The 14,619-nt window shown below is 43.7% G+C and overlaps 1 protein-coding gene across 7 annotated transcripts in view; it reads left to right on the forward strand.

Annotated features, from left to right (window-relative positions):
- The window catches only part of magi1b (membrane associated guanylate kinase, WW and PDZ domain containing 1b), a 153,131-nt gene extending 142,427 nt beyond the window's left edge, over positions 1–10,704 (forward strand). For 5 of the 7 annotated variants that reach the window (XM_078247921.1, XM_078247922.1, XM_078247924.1 and 2 more), the window contains 5 exons: positions 2,307–2,400; positions 2,746–2,833; positions 3,679–3,822; positions 5,591–5,729; positions 8,713–10,704. In XM_078247921.1, coding sequence (XP_078104047.1) covers positions 2,307–2,400; positions 2,746–2,833; positions 3,679–3,822; positions 5,591–5,729; positions 8,713–9,935 — 1,688 coding nt within the window. In that variant the 3' untranslated portion in view covers positions 9,936–10,704. The other 2 variants (XM_078247927.1, XM_078247928.1) reach the window with 2 other exon arrangements.
- Positions 10,705–14,619: the final 3,915 nt, after the last annotated feature.

The raw sequence follows: 14,619 nt of genomic DNA on the forward strand, positions 1-14,619 counted from the left end.
TTTGTGCACATTGTGTTGTGTGGTACAGCTGAGAGCTCTCACTGCTTTGTGCTGACAGTTCCCCCTGGCATGCTTCACAAATGCTGTTTAATTAAGTGTATGTGTGTGTGCGAGGAAGGCGATACTCCCTGTCAACCTGCACGCTGGTAGAAATTGGAGCTATTTGTCCGCCGCTCGTTGCTTTCTGGCTCACTTCTTAATAGATGAAGAGTTTTTTTTTTTTTTTCTCCCTTTGAACACTTGATGAGAACAGCGAGCCAAAATTGCTCTGCCAAGAAGACACAGAGAGCAAGAGAGAAGGCGTCAGAGAGAAATAACTGGACATGCTTTATCGGAAAGTTCTGGTTTATGTGCATGTGTCAAACAAACAGACGCTGTCTGACATGGAGACAGAGAGTGACAGGGAAAGATTGTGGCTTGTGTTTCTAAGTTGTGAGTGACTGTTCTCTCTGCCTCTGTTTTCACAATGACTGAGCATTCCTATTTTTGTCTGGATCAATCTTGTCTAAACATTCTTACATAAATACCACCGCAAGAGGTTCTCCCCAGGTGAAATCAGGTTTAGCTCCTCTCCATTGAAATCACCTCTCCCCTGTGTGGGAGCACAGCCAGTGTGTTTTAGCGACTGATGCTCAATACTTTTGCAATGACAAGAAAAACAGAAACTGTTCCTGCTGGTGCACAGTAATGCACGCACAAACCGCTAATGCCTTCATCAAAGCTTATGTCTCTGCAGTATAGACTAGAGGCGCAGACCAAACACACCTCATTGCTTCCTATTGTGTACGAAAAGGGAGACAGACGTACCTGAGGTGATATGATGTGCCTTTTTTTTTTTGCAAAACCTGGAGTATATTGTGTAGTACAGCCCTCCCACCTCTCTTATTTCTTCTCCCTTTCCTGGTCTGCTCCTCCTTTTCTTTCCCTCTCCTGAATTTCTCATTGTGAATTTACCTGCTCTCTTTTCTAACATGGGCCATTCAGGGCGAAAGGGCATATTGCCAGGGCCAGAGACAAATTACAGAAACAGCTCACTGCTTTTTCTTTGCGCCGTGAATGTTTTTGTGCCAGAGAGGAGAAAAGAGGCAGTGGGTCGCGAGCAGAACGGAAAGAGATTAATTTCCAGACAGAAAACAGTTTGAGTAGAGAGATTAAATGGAGAGAGGCAGCAGAATGGAAGGAGTGGGTTATGTAGATGAGCAGACGGAGGGGCGAATAGGGTTTACGGGGACACATTTGAGGGTTTGAAAGTGAAAAATGAGCAACAGAAAATATGTGAGATTGTTGCTGCCAGAAATTCTTGTGGATGCAGCACGGACCTTATGCTGAGGACTGGGCTGAAAGATTCATCACTCACTCGCGTACACCCAGAACTAAAAGGTTCTCCTAAACGTAGTCCAAAATAACGCTTGCCCCACCCACGCTGCAGCTTGCCTGGTTGACTTTGTACCGTGTGGGCAGCTGGGCAATAGAAGAGTTAAGCCAACGGGGACTAAGGGGACTGGTGGAGGTGGAGGAGATGAATAGATGAGAGAGGAACTGGCCGTGAGAGGAATAGTGAGTAGGGGGCTAAGAAGAGAGTGGAGAGTTGTATTTAAATAAAGGATACCTGTACATAGCCAAGAAAGATAAGGTTGTTAAGGGGAAGAGAGGTTTCTTTATGTGGCATGAGTAATGTAATGGTGTGTTTTAGTCGTTAGAGCCCAGCATGATTCATTTATAACACAAAATGACTGAACTAGTGTTAAGATAAAAGACAGATTAACCAGGAGATGTTATGTCCCAAGAGGCTGCAAGGGTGCGTGTTTCCTGTTTGACAATTCAGAGTCAGACAGGAGGAGTTTCAGTCCACAGTGCGATGTACTGTGCACGTTTTGGAGAAAAAAAACACAATTTTACAAGCAGCATGACAAAATGATTGATAGCACAAATGTAAAGCGCTGTGTTATTCTGGTGTCCCGGATGTTGGCTAAGTGGTGAAGAGAAAAGAAAGAAAGCCAGGAGGCTGCTGGAGCTGCCGGTGTTCCCTGTAAGTCAGTTAGTTTGTAGCTGCCAACTTCTGTATGGACACCAATGTAAACACGGAAAAATGAAAATGTTCCACATGTGGAATATGGATATAATTCCATCACACAGTCTTTACTCTTTTATAGAAATTGTACTAAATTAGAAGCTGTATGCAAAAAGCAAATGTCAGAAAAATGTACTCAATGCAGTATATTTGCATGGGTGAGAAAAGGTTCTTGGACTGTGTGACAAATGACTGACATGAAAAGCAATAACTTGCCTTCTCTCACCCTCCTCAGAGTCATCCAATGCGTCTTTGTTGACCAATGCGGAGAAGATCGCCACTATAACCACCACTCACACACCTCAGCAACAGGCTGCTCCTGAGGCCAGGTAACGGGCACACTGGGATATTGAGTGATTTGTACAAAACAAATAAAGTTGTTTCCATTGAGGACCACTTTGGAAATAAGTGTTCCATAATAATAAGTGTTTTTTTACAGTAGCGCTTTTAAGTGCTGTCCTTTGGGATTTTGTGTCATGATACTAATTTGAATTGTTGTGCTTTTAAATTCCTAATAAAAGTCAAACCAAATCATGTCCTTAAAAAAGGCAGTAGAATGTTTTTCAGACAGCGTCAAAAATATGCATATTACATTTATTATGAACTGTCTATTATACATATATTATTATATAATGTATAATATTTGACACTGACTGCTGATCTTTCTGCCTCAGGAACAACACCAAACCAAAACAGGAATCATTTGAATTTAAAGCACCACAAGGCCCTCCTCCCCAGCCCCCTACACAAGTCTCAGCTCAGGTAAGGAAGGCCACTAAATTTAGGTCGTCCATTCACCCGTCACTTCACTCATGCATCTGTTCATTTCATGTCTCCATCAAACAGCCCAGCAATCTACACTCCATCCAGTCAACTTCCTAACCATGTCAGCATTTGTCTTTTCGCACATCCATCAGGCTGTTCTAGCACCTATTACTCCTCTCTCCCTTCATGCCAGTCCACCCACCCACCTTCCCAAGGACAAGCAAAGTGCATTTTTATTTATTTATTATTCCTTTATCGTCCACCTGCTGGCGTTATCAGGAGTCCCTGCATTAAGAAAAGCCTGTTTGCTTTCAAAGTAACCCCTCAGCCCACTGTGTTCACTGCTGAATTAATCTGGTGGTGTGGAGATGGCTTGCACAGATAGCATTGATCCCTTAGCAGAGGAGATTAGGAGGGCGTGAAGACAGGAGCTGCTGTGGCTGTCTCCCTGTCCTTGTGGTGCCCGGTCACTCTCACACACACACACACACACACACACACACACACACACACACACTCTCTCTCTCTCTCTCTCTCTCTCTCTCTCTCTCTCTCTCTATCTTTGCCCGTTCTCTTTGTCCACCCAGAGCCCAAAGCATCAATACTTCAGCATCCTTACAGCAGTGCATATGCATGTACACACACACACACCCCCACACCCACAGTGTCTGGCACACCTAATAAATAGGTGTGACTTTCCTGAAGGTGGCATTTGTCCCATGCTCCTGAAATAGGATCCCACTTCAAAGGACACACACACACACACTTAATCATAAACCTTGATACAAATGTGTTTTCCTCCCTCCCTTTCTTTCCATGTCTGCGGTCTGTGTCTCCATCAGGATTCTGACTTCTACTCAGTAGATCTGGAGCGAGACAACAAAGGCTTTGGCTTCAGCCTGCGGGGAGGCAGAGAATACAACATGGATCTGTACGTGCTGAGGCTAGCTGAGGACGGAGCGGCCGTCCGCAACGGAAAGATGAGGGTACGGACTCAGTGTACTAACAGCATTCACACACCAAAACATCAACTGTTTTTCTAAATATAATGCCCTGTTTAGATCCATAGAAGATGACACAGTCTCAGTAACCCTAACCCATACTATAGCGTAAAAGTCAGTCATTTTATTAAATAAAGGTTATTGCAAATGATATACATTGAATAGCAATATTAAGCTTAAATCATTCTTTGGAGCCACCCAAAAGATCCCCTGGGGTGCATTGTCCATTTGGACTGTTTTGGCTTATTATGACACAAAAATGGAAAGTTCTCTAACGGTTTTTTGGTAGCTTCGGTATCCAGCCATGTACATTTTATTTATTTACACTTGGGTGAATTATTATTACTTTTTGTGTGAGGAACATACCTGGGGGATTTCTTGATCAGGGCAGTACTTCGTAGTCGCCACTGTAAATGTTAACAGTAAAAACGGGACAATAAATGGTCTATTTAACTTAAGAAGTTGGAGAGATTTCGGAACCGTAAAAAATTTTTGGGGAAAAATGGGGTTTATACAGTGCTGCACATTTCTACACTGACAACACAACAACTTGTCTCAAACGTGATTAGATTTTGACTACTAGATGTTATGTACTGATTCTGATATGGTAATTCCCTATTTTCAGGGGCAGTCTAAGCCAGTTGACTGTTGATTAACAAAAAACAGCCATCAGAATAATATTATCTATCAATATAATTGCTTGTGCATAATGTACATAATGCATATATGAATACAAACACGGGTGCCTCCAGGCTTGAGCACATAAGAGGTTCACTGTGTGAGTGCAATATCAAAACACAAGGCAAACATTGCAGTGTCTTGGAGCATACCTGTGCACAGAATATGTACATTTTAATTAATCAGCGTTTCTCTAATAGTGGCATTCTACAGAAGCTGTCATAAAACTGTAATATTTAACCTTTAATTTGATTAATTGCTTAAGTCAGTAGAATTTCCCCTGGGCTGCTTGATTGAATATACAATGTGGGGTTAATTGATTCTTGCTTGTGTTTGCATGTGAGACATATGCAGAGAGCATATGTATATATAAGGGAGTTTTTGGTAAATATTAATACGCTACAGTTAGGAAGTGTGTGGGTGTTCATGTATTAGCACATTTGTACATGCATATATAAATATATACATTTGTGGTTTTGCACCTTATTAGCAGAGCTATTATTAGTAGCAGCTCAGTGAGGCAGAGAGAGGTGTCAGTGAGAGAGATCCATATTCTGCCAGAGAAGAATTCCCTCGGCGCAGACAACACTGTCAGATAACTTGAGGCGTGGAGGCAAAGAACCAGGAAGCAGAAAGTGTTTTTCTGGCTTCGATTTTTTTTCCCCTCTCTCTTTCTCTCGTTTTCCTCTCTCAGCGTCACAGTTGCTGCTTTTCGATGCAATTTGTCCTCTCTGGAAACTGTTGACTTAGAATTTTTTTTTTTGCTGTTGGAAGATTTGATATGTAACTTCTCCTCAATCTGTCCTCCCTTTCCTTCCCTTCTGCTGTCATCGTGTCCCTTTGAACCTTCGTGCCTCTCATCTTTCCTCTTCTTCCCCACTGTCACTTGTTTTCTGCATCCTGCCTTGCTCTGCTGTCTCCTCTCCTCCTTCTGGCTTTTGTCACGTCTCCTTTTCCCCTCTGATTTACCTCCTCTCCCCTCCATCTCGCCTGTCACTCTGTCACTCTTCTCTGCCTCCCACCTTTTGCTTCCTCCCTGTCTCCCTTTCCTTCATGGTCTTCTACCTTTCCGTAGGTCGGCGATGAAATCTTGGAGATAAACGGCGAGAGCACCAAGGGCATGAAGCATGCACGAGCCATCGAGCTCATCAAGAGTGGAGGCCGGCGTGCCCATCTGGTGCTGAAGAGGGGTGATGGCTCTGTGCCTGAATATGGTGGGTCAATCTACGAAAACATTCCCTTCTCCCCCATCTTCACGCCCTGAGCCAGGGGACACCCAGTGGACGGTGGTGGGTCGAAGGGGAAAGAACTATATTACCCTCCCAGGACCCTACACCCATCCCTGGGACAAACCCACCAGGGAGGGGGAAGGGGTTGGTTGGTCTTGTGTCTCTTTCTGGTGGAGGTCACTACTGGGCTTTGGGATTTTGGGGGGGGGAGCAGGGGTGGAGGTTGCTCCTCTGGGTGCTGTTGCCCCCTCCTGCTGTCACCTGCTCTCAGTTTCCATGTCATCCCGCTGTCACTTTTCACCTTCTGGCCACTGAGCAAAAGCACTCTGCTGGGACTTTACAGAATGGTGGTGGGTCTGATTTCAGTGCTACATGAAAACAGAAACTGTTTACAGGGTTTGAATAACCGGAGTAGTGACAAATCAGTGTTTCCTGTGAGTAAGAAGTCATATTGAGGGCTCCAAATCCTCATTAAACACTAATTTAGCATTAAGAGGAAAAGAAAACTTGATCCATTGCATCCCATGATAAAATGGGACATCTCACAGCTTTGGTTAGGATGTGACACAAGCATATTTATGATATTTATTGAAGGTGAATGTAAGCTACTGAACTCTTAAGGGTTTTAAGTGAGAACTGTATTGAGAAGAAAAGGCAGTCTGATGCTTCTTTTTTTTTGCCATTTCAAAGAGGAAAATCTCACTATACTGTGCTTGACATTACTCACTAATCCATGGATTTTATTTGCACCCACTGTTAATGTAATTGAAAAGCTGTGACAATAGGAACTCCACCCATCCCCATTCAAAAAGAAAGAGTCGCTCCAATGATAAAGACGTTTTGTACAGTGATGAAAAGAATAGAGGCATTTTTACAAGTATTTTTGTTCCGTGTACAGAGCCATGATCGAAGCCACATATTAATGGATAAAAGTCTATTGCTGCATGAACTTGTCAAAAGTGTAAATTGGATTTTTTTTCCCCTTCTATTGTCTATTTTCCATAATATTTATGGAACGTTCCTTTTTTTAATTGTATTGACCAGTTTTGATTGATAGTCACGAGTCATCATAAATGTTTTCTTTTTATTTTTGTTACTTTTCTTTTGAGTGGAGATATATTTGTCCGTCTTGAAAAGTTTGTCAATGTAATTTTATTTGCGCTAAGAATGTGCTGTCTTAACCTGCACCAATATGACATCATGTGAACTTGTATATTTTGGATCATTATTCAAACTTTTTAGTTGGCACAACCTCTTGCCTAGTTTTTTTCTTCTTTTTTTTCTCATTTCTGTCAGCAATGTAAAACTGCTTCATACGCTATTGTTGTGGGTGTGAGTCTCACTGTCTTTATTTTTGGGGTTTGGGTTTCTGCTGCTTCTGTGTCCACGTTTAGGTGTGTGTGGGTTAGTGTGTCTGAGTTTGTGTGCACTTGGTTCCAGGACTTTTCTCTGTAACTGATGGGTTCCACTGAAGGGTTTGGGTAATTTCCTGGACTGTCTCATTATTCTGAATGACTCAATGATCAAATAAACACTTTTTTTTTTCATTAAAAAATCAACACAATTAATTCTCCTTTTCTTCCTTCAAGTTGGTTCCAAGCGATCTAAACCCTGTGCTCTTCTCTTTTTTCTGTTTTTTTTCTTTTGTTTTGTATCTTCCTTTCTTCCTGTATTGCCCTGGGCTCTGGTCTTCCTTCAGGGATGGCCGTTCCCCATCTCACTGCATGTATGAGAAATGACAAGATGGGGGAGGCCTCTGTCCTCCAAAATCAGACCACGGTTTGTAACTGTCCTCCCCTGTCGTCTGGCTCTTCCTCCCACTTCCTGTCTTATTTTCTCTCTCGCTTTTTCGCCATCCTGATCTGTGTGGTGTGGCCTCAACTCACCCATGCCCGTGCTCTACCCCATACATACAAATCCATCCACCCAAAATACATTGCCAGTACCGCCGCTGCCGTAGCCGCTGTTACGGATACTTGTTTACATGCATATGTCTGCCCAAGTTGCATTTAACCTTTGGGTAACACGTCCAAAGGTGAAATGCAGAGTGTTAGTTTGTTCTTGTTTATTAGTTTAGATAGTCACACTACTTTAGACCATCACGCTAGTTTTCTGCTTTAGTTGTATTCCTGCAGTGTGGCCTTGACCAACTGCCACTTTGCTTGTTTGAAAGCCATGATGTCTCTCTCTCATGGGTGGGCCAAATTCTCTGGGCGGGCAAAGCAGAGAAAGGGGAGGTAACCTTCCTCCTTATGACCTCATAAGGAGGACATTCCAGATCGGCCCATCTGAGCTTTCATTTTCTCAAAGGCAGAGCAGGATACCCAGGGCTCGGTGTACACCTATCGCCATTTCTAGCCACTGGGGGACCATAGGCAGGCTTGGGGAACGCATATGTTCAAAAAACCTCATAAAGTGACATTTTCATGCCATGGGATCTTTAAACTGCACATGCAGTATAGTAATAGTTTTTGGATCTCATCTTGAGCATTTTATTTGCTGTAAACATTTACAAAGTTTTAGGGCATTATGAACGTGCATGAAAGAGCATGGCTAATCAGTACAATCAAGCAGCATCATCTACATGCAGCACATTGACCAACCAGCCTCCAGTCCAGCTGCCCGACCAGCCAAGTCCCATTCTGCTTCAGAGAGGTGACCCCAGGTAGACCTGGGAACAGGTTTGTTGTGGGTAACAAGTCTCTTCAAGCACTGGCTGCCTTTGTGTCACTGCCTTTTATTCTCACGTGTAAGCTACACTAATGTTTTACTCATTGGCTGTTGCTGTGCCATCTAACAACTAGCCATCTTTGCTGGCATTAACATCAGAATGGCTTCCATTGGAAATGTTCTCAGCTTCATGTCTGAGTGATTCCGCATGGTTAATGTGAAAGCACATAGGAGATTTGTGACTCAAGATGCATGTTTGATCCCCCTGCCCTCGTCTGTATGTCACATTTTGTTACAGACGGCAGCCCCAACGACATCAGCCCAGCCAACCCAGCCTCAGGGTTACAAAACGCTGCGGAAGTGAGCACCCTGCCCCCAACCAACACGCCATCGGAATCAAACTACCCACCAGAACAACCATCCCGGAGCAAGAAGGAGCCGACCCGCCACTCTACTGGCACTGGCAAGCACCACCATTCCAACCACCGCCACCGCTCCCCCAACAAGAAAACTACCACGGGAAAACACAGGGGGAAGAAGTCCATGGAGAAGGCTGTGTCCAAGAAGAAGGATGACAAAGGAAGTGACGGCCACCGCCACCATTCCAGCGGGCACCACCGTAGCCGCCACCGTTCACCTAACAAGGGGCACAGCCGGTCGCGCAGTGCAGAAAACACCCTGGATAGCCGCCACGGGGGACACCGCCATGGCCGCTCCCCGGACAGACGCCAAGGTCACCACTCCTCCCCACATCGCCGCCACCGCTCTCCATACCGCTCTCCATACCGCCCGCCTCACCGCCACATGTCCCCCCACCGCTCTCAGCACCACTCCCCCACCAGACGCCACGCCCATTCCTCAGAGCCTTATCGCCGGTACACCTCCCCAGAGAGACAGGGCCGCAGCAACGAGAAGCCCAACTGGGGAAAGGCTGTATTGAAGGAGCCAACCAAGACTCCTGAACTCAGCTTCCCTCTTGAGGACAGCATCCTCCGTGAGCCCCCAGCCCTGGACCGCCTGAACAGAGAGGCCACTCTACTACCGCTGCGCAGGGAGGAGCGCCTGTACGGGGAGGACAGCCTGCTTTTGAGAGCCTCCTCCATGGATAGAGCCTACAGGGGGGACAGGCTGCTAATGGATGTGGCATCCCGTGGCCAGAGAGACGCCTTCAGAGACAACACCTTGCCCAGAGTGCGCACCCCCGACTCAGATTCAGGCTACAAGAGGTACAGCTCGCTGCTGAGGGGGCGCTCACCTGAGAGGACGGAGAAGGATGGGCGCTACGCCAGCCGAGGCAGTTCCCCCGAGCCGCGATACCGAGCCCGCAGCCTGGGACGAGACATCTCCCCGTTAAGGAGTTTCAGAAGGTACGACTCGGAGGACGAAGAGGATGATGACACTTTTGTAGCGGCTAAGGTGAGAGAGTACTACAGCACGCTCAAGAGCAACACCAGTCGCTCATCTGCCCTCCCTGAGCCCAAGAAGACCTACAAGGACAGCCCCAGAGACCTGAGCATCTGAATGGACGGCTGTCAGCCAATCACCGCCACTACACACAAACACCTCAAGTACTCACTCACATTACCACTTCTACAGAAATGCACCCAATTGTGAACTAACACACACACGCACACGCACACACACACATGATGTAACAATGTTGAGTTACTAACATGACAGTGATTCCAAAATGACTTTTGAAAGCGGTTTTCTTCCTTTTTTTAAATCGTATGTTATTTTTTTTTCCCTCTTTTTTTTGGTTCTTGTTTTTGGTTAAGCATTCTACATTTACAGTAACTCAGACTTTTCCAGAAAATATAAAACCATAAAAAACAATGATGTGCCTAACAGTTCCATTAACAAGCAACATTTTGCTTTTGATTTGATATGTGACGGGCATTTTGTGCCGCACTGTCAGATGATGAAATGTATGTACTTTTCCACGAGGATCCCATGGAAGTACCACGCACCTGGATCACTGTAACCGGTGCTCACAATGATGCTGTGCATGTCTTAACCGGTTTCAATGTCTCTCTCTCTCTCTCTCTCTCTCTCTCTCTCTCTCTCTCTCTCTCTCTCTCTCTCTCTCTCTCTCCCCCCAGTGCCACCGTTTTTTAGACATTTGACCAGACTATAGCACAAGCCTGCATTTGTTTGTATATTTTTGACAGTTTGCAGTATGTGTACATTCAGAGGTGATCATTTTAAATGAATGAAGGGAACATTAAAAGTTAAACTATGATGATGATGATTATGTTAAAATAAAATAATATATTCAACGAATAAACAAGTGTGTGGTTGTTTTGGTTCGGTCTCTTTGGTTGTCACAGCCATTAGAATCATCAGAATCAAACGAGAGTGAGGAGGCTAACGTTATCTCAAGCTGAGAGAGAGAGAGAGAGAGAGAGAGAGTGTTTGAAGTCTTTGAAGAAAAGTAAAGCAAGGAGCTCCCATCCTTTCACAACATCAAAGCCTGGATAGACCAGTCTTAAAAAAATGTTCCTCCTCTCCCTGCTTACTTTGATTTGAGCCTTTTCTATGCCCTATTTCTCCCTTTGTCCACACTCATTCCTCCTCTTACTGTATCTCCTCCCTTTGCCGAAAGATTTTCTCTTTCTAAGTGAGGGTCCTCTCACACCCTCACTTAGACATTGGATGCATGTATGTTTGCTTTAACAGGCAGAGAACTCTGAAGAGTATCTGAGTTTTCATCATATGACGTTCCTTCCACTTGCTACAACACACGCCAAGGTACTTAATACTATATGTTCAAAAGTATGCATTCAAGATTACCCCATGGACACAATCTGTGCAGCTCCTACGAGTAAATGGGAAGCAGAGATGACAGTATCATCTCATATCATAGCTTTTTTTGGCTTAGTTTCTCTGCGGCCTCAGTGCATTTTACTCCTTTTGATACAATGAACTGAAAGTGTTTTTACATGGCTACATTTATGGCTCTGGCTTCCTGTCCTAGTAAAGGAGACATGCAATGCAACTTACTTGTTAAGATTATTTTATACAATAAGAAAGGATTTTATTGTAAATAAGTACCTATTACGTATAATTTAAAAATTAGATTTTTCTTTACTATAATTCGGTCTGTTATTTACTTGTGTAAGAATTGGATCTTATTCAGGACATACTGCCATCAACAAAGAGGCACAAAGGAGATGTTTGTACCCTGCAAACACTTTCCTCCTTTTTTCTCTGTTCTCTCACAGTGAAGGGGAAGCAGCTCCTAAATAATGGATGTAATCCACTTTCCAGCAGCGAAACACTCTCCTCCCCTATCTTTAAAACTCTCTCTCCATCTTTATCAGGACATACTCCACTCCTTCTCATCATCAAATGCAGGAACAGAGCTCCATGTTTTATTGCTTGTGCGACCCCAGAAATGATTAACAACCCTTGTCTGGTGACAATTCATCATGTCAGTGCCAGGCAGGAGGAAGAGACAGTAATGAAAAGTCCAAAAACAACATGCCTACAGCCCAGCGCAGCAGCAGCCAGCAGGGTCAAGCCTCCGGTCTCATATCAGCTCGGCTCCCGGTGCTCTCGTTCCGACCTTGGGACCCTCTGCTCCCCCGTTGCCATGGAAACAACAAATGCAACAGGCTCTCTCCTCCAGCTGCCTAGAGCAGACAAGAATAGATGCGTACACAAGGCTGAGGGAGAAAAGTAAATGAAAAGAAAACGATTGCAGGGTTATTTTTGCCTGTGTGCTCAGGATTCCAAGATGTTTTCACTCAAGAGAGGATGAACATTTCTAGATTTTGGAGTTACTTTTCTGTCAGGAAGCTCAGCTTCATATCTAACAAGCCTGTTGTGTTACCCACTGCTGTCATGTTATGGACATACACACTGCAGCCATATAGTAGCTGTTCTTTGTCCTAATACTGTATCTGTCTCATGCTCGGCTGCGCATGGAAATCGGCCTTCTCGTGGAGAGAGGTGTGGTGGATGAATGTGTTGTGGCTGCACAAAGGGCCTTTCATGCAGTGTGTGTCTTTCTTATCACGGTTATAGTAATAGCACTCGATAGGATTTGGTGATGTAGATGTAACGCTTGAGGCTATTGTGGTGGATGGTTATATTAAGTAGAGAAATGGCTGCAGCCACACTAATCAATCAGCAGCTGATATCCACAGACACCGTGCCTCATAAGATTGTAATCAGTCCTTTTTAATTAAATGGGGGGATTCGATAGATATCTTTGGCAAACCAAAGATCCCAAAAGAACTTGATTGTTTAATTTTTCTTAACAGCTGGTAGTTTTGTGCTTGATTCATATTTCCACAAAATAAACAAATAAGAGACTTCTTTGTGTCTATATTTACATTTCCGAATACTAGAGGGTGTATGTAAAGAGCATTTTTCATTGAGTAGCATGACTTGGATGTCAGTCTGTCGGTCAGTAGGTCAGTCGGTCCACCACCTTCATTCAGACTAAAATATCTCAACTACTGGATAGATTGCCATGAATTTGCGTGCAGAAATTCAGCCTGCTGACTTTGGTGATCCCCTGACATTTACTCACTAATTGAGTACAACTAAGGTTGTCATTTTTGGTTTTGAGTAAACTATCTTACAAGCTATTGCTGTAAATGTTGGTGTATGTATGATATTTCAGTATCTAGAGGACGAGTTTTGAACACTTTATGATCCTCTGACTTCCCCTCTCGTGCTGCCAACAGTATATGCAGTGAGCTTGCTATGTAGCATACTCAGAAATTCTTCCTAATTTAGTATAGATCCAGGCATTTCGCTTGTCACAAAATCCACATACTATGCAGTTTGAATGCACTATACTCAATTGTATGCCATACTTAGAATGAATAGTATGTTAGTATACAATTTCGAACAGAGCCACTGTGACTTTGCACACTGATATTAGCATTTAGTTCTGTACTGCTAGCGTGGCTGTAGTCTTGTTATATTAATGTAATGAAAAAGACTTGTAATGGTGTTACTCATAGTGACAAAACCAGAAATTATTAACCAACTTTCGTTCCCCTCAGTACTAAAAAGTAATTTAGCATCTTGTAGCTCATCGCTTTTAGTAGGCAGCTGTTTTTAGTGAAAAGATCTGACAAACCAGCTGTGCAACTAGCTGGTGAGCTTATTGGATCATTTAGTAGCTAGAAATATATTTTCCCGGTGGAGGCTGAAAGAAGAGTGACTACTGGATTTATATCATCAGGTGGTCAGAAACACAACTCCAAATGAATGCTAATGTTACTCCGTGTCAGCGCACCCTTTTTGTTGTTCATGTCTTTAGCTCGTTGCCAATTTTCACAGCAGACATTTTGACTGGTCACAGTAGGAAAAACCACCTGTGTTTAACATTAGTGGACCCATGGACTATGCAGCGATAATGCTTGGTGAGTTGTAAAATAAATTTGACTTTGTCAAACTGAACATTCATTTGAGGCATGCGTCAGAGGCCAGTCACATTCAGTGTCCTTCAGTGACAGTTCCTGTGACTTGATTTAGAAGTTCCAGAGGTGGCTCCTTAAGTGGAGGGTTTATATCCCCCACATCTCATCAGGTCTCACAACTAAATCCCTCATCCCGTTTCATGCATACGGTGCTCCTGATCAAAGGCAAATTACAGCACACCTCATGGTAAGAATAATGCTATGTTTTCAGAGTGACCGATAAAATTGTTATACTGTCATAAGAAATGCATGCGGAAAAGTCGGCTTTGCCTGTTGCACTATTAAATTATTCATTTCAAACTTTGTGTGAGTCCGTTCAGTCATGTTTATTCCAAAAAGAAGATTCTATCCAGACCTTCTGATCAGTGTTTTTATTGGTGGAACGTTGTGGATATAGACTAATGTTCAAGTGACAAATCTACGGTGGCCCTGAAGTGCAAATCACAACAGCAAATAGAAAAACGCAACAGCAAATCATAAAACACAACGGCAAATAGGAAAACACGACAGCAAATACGAAAACACTTCAACAAATTATAAAACACAACGGCAAATAGGAAAACACGACAGCAAAATAGGAAAACACGACAGCAAATAGGAAAACACTTCCTATTTGTTTTCCTATTTGCTGTCGTGTTTTCCTACTTGCCGTTGTGTTTTATGATTTGTTCATATTTGCTGTTGTGTTTTCATATTTGCTGTCGTGTTTTCCTATTTGCTGTCGTGTTTTCCTATTTGCTGTCGTGGTTTCCTATTTGCTGTCG

This window comes from Sander vitreus, chromosome 4 (genome assembly GCF_031162955.1).
Source record: "Sander vitreus isolate 19-12246 chromosome 4, sanVit1, whole genome shotgun sequence".
In the NCBI taxonomy this organism is placed as follows: Eukaryota; Metazoa; Chordata; class Actinopteri; order Perciformes; family Percidae; genus Sander; species Sander vitreus.